The 10,095-nt window shown below is 44.2% G+C and overlaps 1 protein-coding gene across 2 annotated transcripts; it reads left to right on the top strand.

The window, feature by feature from the left end:
- The first annotated feature begins 222 nt into the window (after positions 1–222).
- Positions 223–9,680, top strand: LOC108926466 (short stature homeobox protein). Of its 2 annotated transcripts, XM_029256507.1 has the most exons (6): positions 223–581; positions 2,354–2,562; positions 6,000–6,057; positions 6,380–6,468; positions 8,595–8,806; positions 9,055–9,680. In XM_029256507.1, exons 1-6 carry the CDS (start codon positions 332–334, stop codon positions 9,143–9,145), a joined length of 909 nt encoding a protein of 302 aa, XP_029112340.1. In that variant the 5' UTR covers positions 223–331; the 3' UTR covers positions 9,146–9,680. The 2 variants fall into 2 exon arrangements, with proteins under 2 accessions (XP_029112340.1, XP_029112334.1); XM_029256501.1 differs by lacking the exon at positions 9,055–9,680 and having other exon boundaries at positions 8,595–8,895.
- Positions 9,681–10,095: the final 415 nt, after the last annotated feature.

The raw sequence follows: 10,095 nt of genomic DNA, 5'->3' as shown, positions 1-10,095 counted from the left end.
TCTCCCCGCATTGATTTCGGAGAGAGAGAGAGAGGGGGAAAAAAATCTGCTGAAAGTTGTATTCGAGCAGCGGAGCCTCCAGTAATTGCTCGAGACACGGGGATGGGGGGGAGGTGGGGGGATGGGGGGGGGGCTGGGCCGGGGGTAGCCATGTATAAATAGTGTGATCTCCAAAAACACAGACATAACAGCAAGAGTGATCTGAGCCTCGTGCAGCCCGAGCAGCAGCAGCAGCAGCAGCAGCAGCCGCGCGCGCGTTCGCCGCCCAACGAGGAGCCCCCCGCTGGTCCGCAGCAGAGACACTTCCCAAAGTGGATTTGTGCGCGCAGCCATGGAAGAACTTACTGCGTTCGTGTCCAAATCTTTCGACCAGAAAACGAAGGAGAGCAGCAAGGAGGGGATCACGTACAGGGAAGTTCTGGAGAGCGGCTTGGCCAGGGCCCGGGAGCTGGGCAACCCGGAGGGGAGCCTGCAGGACATGACGGAGAGCGGCGCCCACTGTCCCGTGCACCTCTTCAAGGAGCACGTGGAGCTGGACAAGGACAAGAGCAAGGACTTCGGTGTGCCCAGGGCTTCCGAAGGTAACTTCTTCACCTTTCGTCCGCAGCTCTCGCACTCTCTCTCTCTCTCTCTCTCTCTCACACACACACACGTACACACACTCACGTGTGCGCTACAACGCACAGCATCCCCACGTCCGCGCTCTCCTTTTAACTAACGCCCAGCTTTCCATTTCCACGGAAAGAAACATTTCCATCGCAGTGTGTGTTTCATATGATAGAACACGAGGCGAAGCCGTGTGGCAAAATTGGTCACGAATTCGAATCCGGACGCGATATTTCAAGGCAGATTTCCTGTTTATTTCCACACATGCGTGGTGTGTAGTCCACCCCCCCCACACACACACACACACACAGAGACACACACACATACGCGATTTCGTTCAGTGCGGAGATTCCGCTCTAATTCCGTTTTCGCGTTTGGGCCTCAGTCCGTGTTTCGCTCTATTTGTCCTCCGCCTCGTAATATTAATTTCCTCAATGAAACGGTGGGCGCGTTGCTTGTGTAGCGCGCGGTTTCTTTCTGCAGCCTGCGATGTTTACGTTTCGGTAATTTTTTTTACACGGACAGGCTCAGACAGGAAAAAATAAGAGCCGCAAAAAAACAACTGTATATTTAAAGTCCAAACGAATCAACTTAAAAGCACGTACTTAATGCGCGAAACAGCGTTAAAATATTGATAATTAATTATAAGCGCGCACCAGGACTTGTAGGTGCGTCAGCGGGTTTGGGCGCGTTTCACAGAAATTAATCAAAAAATTCAAAATTAAAATGAAGAAATAAAAAAATAAATAAAAGCGAGAAACCGAGGTATAATATAATTGTTCTGCCGTATTACTGCATTTATAAAAAGTTAAATAGGCCAGGGTAACTTAATGGAAAATAATAGGCAATCCATCATAACAAAGAAATTTTATCATAATAATTTCAACATAAATAAGTAAAAAGTGTATTTGTACTGCAAGTGACTGTCTACTATAAATCCAATTTAGAGTAGTGATATTTCACTACGGCAGACTTCTATAATGGCTATTAACTGACAGATCGATAGTAAATGGATCGATGTTTTTCACATTAATTATTATTATTATTTTTTTATTTATACGAGTGTGAGCTCCCATGTTACCCGTGGACTTGAACAGGTATGCATGTTGTTACATTTTATCGCATGAGTTGTGCCACAGTAAACACTGTAAAACATCAAATGCTTTTCTTTCGTTTGAAACACTTTGCACAATCAATGCATCTTAATCAATGCAGGTTTTAGTTTTTGCGATAAAAAATCGCCAATATGTGTTCGTGTAAAGCGCTCCGTATCATATGTAACTGATCTATATTTCTGTCATAAAGCATCTAATAAAGCAGCCAAAACAATCCATGTTATAAAGTGAACCTGCTCTTATGCAAAGTTCGCCCACGTCTCCCTTTGGCTTCTCTCTCTGCAAACCTGTAGTTTTCTCCATTCTTCACAGATGCCGTAGTTCTCAGTGCTTCACAGGTCTTCAAAGTTCTCGGTTCTTCTCGCTTCTTCTCAGCCTGGTCTCCATAGTTGTAACACACCTTTCCTCGGCCTTCCTTACGGTCGCTCACACTTCACACTTCGCGCTGCTTTGCGTTCGTTCCTGCGCGGCGCGGTGCTGCTCTTCAGCTCCTGCCTGGACTTTTCTCCTGAGTTCTTCACAGTGAGTGCAAAGAGCCGCGTCCTTAAGTTAACAAGCGCATCGCGGCCTTGCCGGGCCTCGAACCCCGGGGCGCGGAGGAGCTCTTACTGAAACGGTCTCTGCTCCAACAGGGATATACGAGTGCAAGGAGAAGAAGGAAGAAGTGAAATCGGAGGACGAAGATGCACAGAGCAAACTGAAACAGAGGAGGAGTAGGACAAATTTTACACTAGAGCAGCTGAACGAACTGGAAAGACTCTTTGATGAGACTCACTATCCGGACGCCTTCATGAGAGAGGAGCTGAGCCAAAGGCTGGGGCTGTCGGAGGCCCGGGTACAGGTAGGAAGTGCCCATCATTACCACCACCACCATCATCATCATCATCATCATCATTATTGTTGTGGTTATTGTAATTGCCATTATTACTACTACTACCACTAATAACAACAATAATAATATGTGATTGATAATTATTATTATGAATGATAAGCTCATGCCTTTGTTGTTCAAGGCTACTACTAGCAGTGGTAGATATGCAGATTTGCGAGGATTACCTCATATATACAGCGGGGGTATTTTACAGGGTGAATACCTGGCTCAAATGTAGTAGGGTACACGAGGGATTTCGCCCATGTTTTGTATATTTTCATTGCGCACTGCCGGTCCTCGGGGAGCGTAATTTACCTGTAACTTGACGCGCAGTCACCGGTGGTGTGTTAGGCCTGGAGCACGTGCGGAAAACACACGTTGGACTTGTGGCGCGTGACATGGTAAAATCACAGAGGGAATGTCCCCTGCTAAAAATGAGGGAAATAATCGAAACAGTGGGGAAATATGAACGCATTCAAATCGTTCTCTGAGATTTTTGCATTTTTTGTATATATATTTTACTTTCAGTGTTATGCTCAGTCCCCGCGCGCGCACACACACCCATACACACAGAGCACTGCTCAGCTGTATATAAACGAAATGTGAGCAAATCTCACACCTGTAACGGAATGTAAAGCCTGCACTTTCTGAAGTGAGGACGCTCCTTGAAAGGATTAATTCCCACATTAATTCCCGGATACTGCAATTGCGTGATCACCTCGACGAATCTCATTCTAAAATTAAATCAAATAAAAATATAATTAATTTATAAAAATATATTTCAATCATAAACTGTTTTTTTTTATGGAAAATTTCTGCGTTATTTTCATTCCTTTCGCCATATAATAAACTCTAAAGACAAATATTTAGATCATTAATTAATAAAACGAATTTTTAGAAAAAGGAACACAAAAACATGTCTGCGATAAATTCCAGATGTCCCGAGGACATTCTCATGAAATTTCCTATAAATGTCACTTTATAGAATAGAAAAAGTGATAGCATTCGGGCCTGAGGAAAATACAAAAACAAGTTCCAAAATTACTGAGATACACTGCACTAATATTCCTTATTGTCGTCATTAAGAGGAAAATTATATATATACATATCCGTGTAATTACAGTAATATATTGCTTAACGGGCCTTTTTGTTTTCATGGAGCTGTCGTACAGCATATTAAAATATGTTTCTATCATGCCATTTAATCTCTTCACACTGTAGCGCGTTCGTGCGCATTTATGTGATTCTTCACACTTGTTTCGGCCACAAATGACGCCTTTAAAAAGCTGCCATTGCAGTAAGTTCTTAAGCAGCTCACTGCTCTTTATTGTCCTTTCAAAGAGACTTAGGGGGGAGAAAAAAAAAAAAAAAAAAACATGGTAGCAATCGTTAAGGGTGTTACATTATTATTATTTTATTATTACATTCTACAAGCTTATTCTTACTGCAGAAGAAGTGCTGTAGATGCGGGCGCATCATTAAAATGAATGAGGAGATTGAAGTGCTGCTGCAGGGGACACCTTCTCATGTCACTCACCTCATTTTCTCCAACGCGCTCTTTGTAATATCTGCCAATGGTTTGATATACTGTTCCCATAAAAATGTATTAGAAATAATTCAATCGCCGCGTGACTCTTTTCCGAGGGATGCGGCGCGTTACGCACTTAATGGGAAGAGCGAGCGACGCCGCGAGCGCGCGTGACAGCTTGCGAGCGCAGCGTTTATGACATTATGTGTGCGGCGCGCGCGTGCGCGCGCGCGCGGCGAGGGTTTAAGAGAAGTGCGCGAGAGGAAAAAGGGGAAAAAAAGAAAAAGTGCCGCGCGCGCGCGCGTGTGTGTGTGTGTGTGTGTGTGTGTGTGTGTGTGTGTGTGTGTTGGGGGGTGGTGAGGGGGGGGGATAGGAATGCGAGCGAAAGGCGCACGTTACGCGCGAGACGAGAGCCGCTCACGAGGGCGGACGCGGGACGCGGGCCGAGGGACGCGTGTCCGGGTGAAAATCCATCGTAAGCACATTGTAAGTGCTGTGCTACATATGAGATATTAACCTATATTTTAGTGGTGCACAGAAAGGGCGCGCGGAGCAGCTGTCCCGCACCTAATTGAAAGTTATGAGGCCTTGGTGAGGAGTCGGCAGTAATTCAATTACCACTAATATCTCCTGGTTTCTGGTGCACAGCTAAATTAAATGTCATTATTCACTGTCTCTGATAAAAATCAAAAGGAAATCGCATTAGAGCATTTGTGAAGCGCATCATTGAGTGCTCCTTAATGAAGAAATAACTGTCTAAATCAGTGTAGTTCACTTTACTTAGCATATTCGGCCATAATTGGAATTGATCCTCGGTTGCAAAACGTTTGATTTATGAGTAACACGAGCCTCAATATTTCTTCGCAATATTTACGAAATGTCGCACACGCACACCTTACTTAATAATAGTAATAATAATAATAATTCAGCGGTTACATCATGAAAGCGCTAAAACTGTTAGGACGTTTTATTGCCTCCCTCTTATTCATTCTCAAACTGTCTGGTTTTCAAATTTTAAAATGCTGCCGTTTTGTTTCCATGGACCATTTTTTAAAAATCTTTAATTTGTTCATGTATTCGTGATACATATTTATACATTTTTATATACATTTAAAGATATGAAGCACATATATAAAACACAGATAGCTGTGATATAACAATAATATATTTCTAACGAGACAAATATATAGTATGTATAACATACATCGATGAATTTCAGTTGTAAACACTTTTCATTTTTTTTTTTTAAATCCACTCGCCTTGTTGTTTATTAATAACGTAGTAATTGAGTGATATAACGAGGCTCTAACGGATTAACAACAGCAGCTTTTATGAAGAACGACGTGTTGAAATCAGTCCGACTGCCTGTGTATTTATTGGTGTGTGTTTGTGTGTAACAGAGCGTTTCCTCCAGGAGTCCTTTCTCTCTGGGATTGATTTTAATCTTCCCTCAAAATGTCCTTAATGGCCGTAGAAATCACTGCGCTCTTTTATACACAGCGATAAAGGGCATTAAAGACATGGGCTTAATTTTATTTACATTACAATAATAATTATGAGAGTAATTATATGCATGTATAATAATAGTTTACATCATGTCGTGTGCCAAGAAAAATTGTACACAATTTAAACGCTCGATAAATTGTTTTTTTAAAACGAATTTCACTGAAAAAGCTATATTTAAAGACATATTTTACTTTGTGTTCCATTTTTTGTGCAAAAAAAAAAAAAAGATTTGCGTGGTCATCCATTAGGGACTTACATTTCTCATATGTGCTTTACTTCTTGTACTTTTTGGACTTCATGTGCATCAGAGCCCTTCATGTCTCTCTCAATCCACTGAGACTCCTGTACATGTTAAATGTCTGTTATTTTACAGGTTTGGTTTCAGAACAGAAGAGCCAAATGTAGAAAACAAGAAAACCAAATGCACAAAGGTACACACACACGCACACACACACGCACACACACACACACACACACACACACACACACACACACATTCACACACACGCAGTCATTGTATGGGCGGAACTGGCCACATTAAGACTCTTAATATAAGCACCGTAAAGCTACTGCGAGCCTTATTCTGTAATAAATGTCTGATTTTGGATATGTAGCTGTGAATGGATTTTAACAAAAAATTTCAACAAAACGAACGTACAGGATCAGAATCTGCATGCTGACCACACACGAGATACGTAAAGAGCACCTTGTCACCTTTTTTTTTTCTGTGCACTGACATGTGCTTTCTTCTAGGTGTTATTTTGGGCACAGCGAGCCACTTGGACGCGTGCAGAGTGGCACCGTATGTGAACATGGGCGCTCTCAGAATGCCATTTCAACAGGTAAACAACACTGTTACCGCACTTGTGACGCTGATTTGCACATGTTTAACGTAAGGCTCCCCCGTCTACAATCCCCTTAACGTCCCAAACGTCACGGTCCAAAACGAAGACACAAATATCATCTCGTTGTACACTGCGGCGCTTTAAATCACCACCATTTCCCACGTCATGCGCTGATAAAACCTTCAGACTTCAAATAGCCAGTTACTACCGTGATACTAACTCATCAAATATTTTCTGTACATGCCGCACTGTCTCAGCAGAAAAATGTGTTCATGACAGTGTCTCTACTTTCACGACGCGGTTCCGTCATTCAACTCGTGTCTTTCGTATGTAAATGATGAGCTCGGATGCATGAGTAACGTCAGCCAAGCGAACAAATCGTATTACGTGCGGTAGTGGAGCGGCCTTATGATGCTGAGCTCTCGCATATGGAAGCGAGTTGTGTCACAAAGCTGGACGTTAAGTAGTTGAAATGAACTGAGGGTTCTGAGCAGCAACTGTTTCAGTTCGTCATCTGTGCTCTTCTTCTACCTTGGATCTCTTGGCCGAACCGATGGCTGCGCAAAAGCACTTGACACCGACCGGGAAAATAAAATAAAACAAAGCAGTAATAATTATCAGTCTTTATTTTCATGTCGCCTTTGTCCAAGGCTTGTGGTGTTTCTGCAGTTCGAAAGTACATGCAAGGTTTTTCAAAATAGAAATAAGAGTCGGTCGCATTGCATATTTATGTGTGCTGAAGATTTTTCATTTTCGATGGTCTTGTGGTTGTACGCAGCGCAGGTGGAGAAGTGTGAGTAATTGAAGGGAGCGAGCAGAGGCGTTCCTTTCTCTCCAGCACGATCTCACACACACACACGATCATTTGCTCTTGCGGCTGTTTTGGAGCCACAAGCGAGGAATCATTTTCCTCATCGCAGAGAAAAAGTGTCTGTAATTAGAGCAGCAGAAGAGCAGACTCAGGGAGATGAAAAAGGGTTCGAGGGGCCAAAGCAAGGCAGTAATGGCTATGGTGGGAGCTGGGGCCTGGGTCTGAGTAGTGTGTGCGGCGTGGGAGCGAGAGCCTGGTCACATCACCTGTTGCGCCAGTGGCCCAGCTGTACTGTTCATCGGGGCTGATGGTCTGACCCTCTCGAACCAGTCGCCCGAGTGACTGCACTGAAATAAATGATGGCTGTCTGAGAATCTGTCAGTGAGAGTGGGCAGAGGTGGCTGTATTTTCGGGAATTTACAGCGTTGGAATTCTAGTGAACTTGATGAAATGCCTTCCTGTAGCTTTTATTGACTTTGTGACGTATATTCTAGTTCTGGTTGCATATTGGATGTTCTGACACAGCGAGAAAATCTGATTTATACAAAAAAACCTGATTAATTCAATTATTAATTTGTTGCTCAGCTGGTGCATTCTTCAAAAGCAAGTGATATTTTTTCACCCATTTACAAAACAGGGTATTTTACTGGAGCAATTCAGAGTAAGTTCCTTGCGCAGGGATACTACAGCAGTAGTGGAGAGTGGGATGTGAACCAGCAACATTCAGGTTTCACATCTTTGTCGAAAGATACTGAGCTCCCCGATTGCCAAAATTTGTAGCAGCTGCTCCTACATGGTTATCCGCAGTACTTATTGAAACGTGATGTAGGCATGTAATGTAAGTAATGTATACTTGCTGCGAAGTGGTGCTTTAATCTTTGTAAAATTTCCGCCTGCCGCTAAATAATACGTTCCCGAAACATTGAATACCACTAAAAAAATGCCCGTTATATTTTTTTCATATGAGTATCGTGAATTGGACTGAACATTTTAATGTAGGGTTGAAATGCATTTGAGTGTGTGTGTGTGTGTGATTGGAAACATTTACTGCGGATTAAATAAACGTTACGGCTTCAAGTCGACAGACACACTTGCGAATGTTAACTGCTTACGAATAAAGGCTCAAGTGCATTACTAGGATATATAGTTAACGGCGAAAGGTGCTAAGTGCACCGAGGAAAACATTAGAGGACGAACGCGTCCAACAAAAGCTCAGCTGAACTTTCCTTTAATGATGCTGAATTTCGGCTCTGCGTTTGTACGCGTGCCAGTGTGTGAGTGACCCAGTGTGTGTGTTTGACTTCTTTTCCAGGTGCAGGCCCAACTGCAGCTCGAAGGAGTCGCGCACTCCCACCCGCACTTGCACCCTCACCTGGCGGCCCACGCACCTTACCTGATGTTCCCGCCCCCTCCCTTCGGACTGCCAATTGCGTCGTTGGCGGACTCGGCCTCCGCCGCCGCGGCCGTGGCCGCCGCCGCCAAGAGCAACAGCAAGAACTCGAGCATCGCCGACCTCAGACTGAAGGCAAGAAAACACGCCGAGGCGCTGGGACTCTGACCCCCGAGGGCACGCCTGCCGCTCTGAACTCTCATAATTGCCCCTCACACAAGACTTCAACCTGTGAAAAGGCCATGACACTCACAGTTCAAAACAAAACACGACGAAAAAGGAGGGAAAAAGACAAACTGTCACAAAACCAGCTGCCAAAACAACCACTTTTAGAGAAGGTAATTAAACACCGACGACACCGCGTTTTACCCGTCGCCCGGCCGGCGGGACTTGTGCGAGGCCGGCGGCCGCGTCCTTTCCAGCCACACATCTCAGCCCCGGGACCGTGCGGAAGAGTCTGGATGTCTGCGTGAAATCGGCGCTTTAACGTGGGAAGACGTGTTCGGAATGGGCGAAAATAAAATAAAATTAATAAAATACAATAAAATACATAAATAAACACAGGCTCACTAACGAAATGGCAGGACTAGATGTTTGGCGCCAGCCTGTGCGGACAGACGTGTGTTGCGGCGTTGGATGTGTGCCCACGTTCGCCTCCAACCACTGTGCTCCTGCCCCTGACCGGTGCATGTGTCCCACCCGAGGAAAGACGCTGCGGGGGGGGGTCTCCTCGTGTCCCGACCGACACACGTTAATCACTGCCGCTAGAAACCTTCCTCCGCATCTGTCATCCTCTGCAGAATATCTCCCTCGTGATTTTCCTTCTGTTCTTCTCGTTTCTTCGCCTGAGCTCCGGACGCAGCAGTAGCCACACTTTTGTTTTCGGCTAAACTTAATTTTCCCATTCGTCTCCCTTTTCTTGGGGAATTTTCGCGTCGCCGTCTTTCTGCTGGGTGCGAGTCGGTGGGATTGAAACGTTTTCACGCTCTGCCACCCCCCCCCCACATGCCTGGGGTTCGAGGGGATGGGAGCAAGGGTAGCTGTTGCACTTTCAGGCCTGGTATCGCCTTGTTTACAGATTGTGCTATGAGCAGATACTGCTTCTAGATAAGGGTAAAAAAAAGTGCAGATTTGGGTTCGATGTCACCAAAAGTGGTTAAAGTGACACATTTCAAAAGGACAAAAGGGTAACTGCAATTATGTAATTTAGGAAATCAGTGGAGCATCAGTTAAACTGAAATGCAAATGTGCAGTTAAGTGCAATACTGTATATAGAAAAAAATGTCAAAAGCAGTAAATTGCTAAAGAAAGTTTTTTCAGTCGTTTTTTGGCACTGATATGGATGTGTTATGAGTTTCTTTGCCAAACAAACATGCTTTTCTAAGAGATGTTAAACTGTATGAATCCATCAATAATCATGTGC

The sequence above is a fragment of the Scleropages formosus genome, chromosome 1, assembly GCF_900964775.1.
Source record: "Scleropages formosus chromosome 1, fSclFor1.1, whole genome shotgun sequence".
NCBI classification, from domain to species: Eukaryota; Metazoa; Chordata; class Actinopteri; order Osteoglossiformes; family Osteoglossidae; genus Scleropages; species Scleropages formosus.
The sequence above is the reverse complement of the archived record's forward strand: the minus strand, read 5'-3'. Positions and strand labels throughout refer to the sequence as shown.

Excerpts from the sequence above, each read along its gene's own strand:
- LOC108926466 (XM_029256507.1), top strand. The coding sequence starts at position 332 with ATGGAAGAACTTACTGCGTTCGTGTCCAAATCTTTCGACCAGAAAACG. Across the intron at positions 582-2,353 it reads TGTGCCCAGGGCTTCCGAAG|GGATATACGAGTGCAAGGAG; the intron begins GTAACTTCTTCA and ends CTGCTCCAACAG. Across the intron at positions 6,469-8,594 it reads TCAGAATGCCATTTCAACAG|GTGCAGGCCCAACTGCAGCT; the intron begins GTAAACAACACT and ends CTTCTTTTCCAG.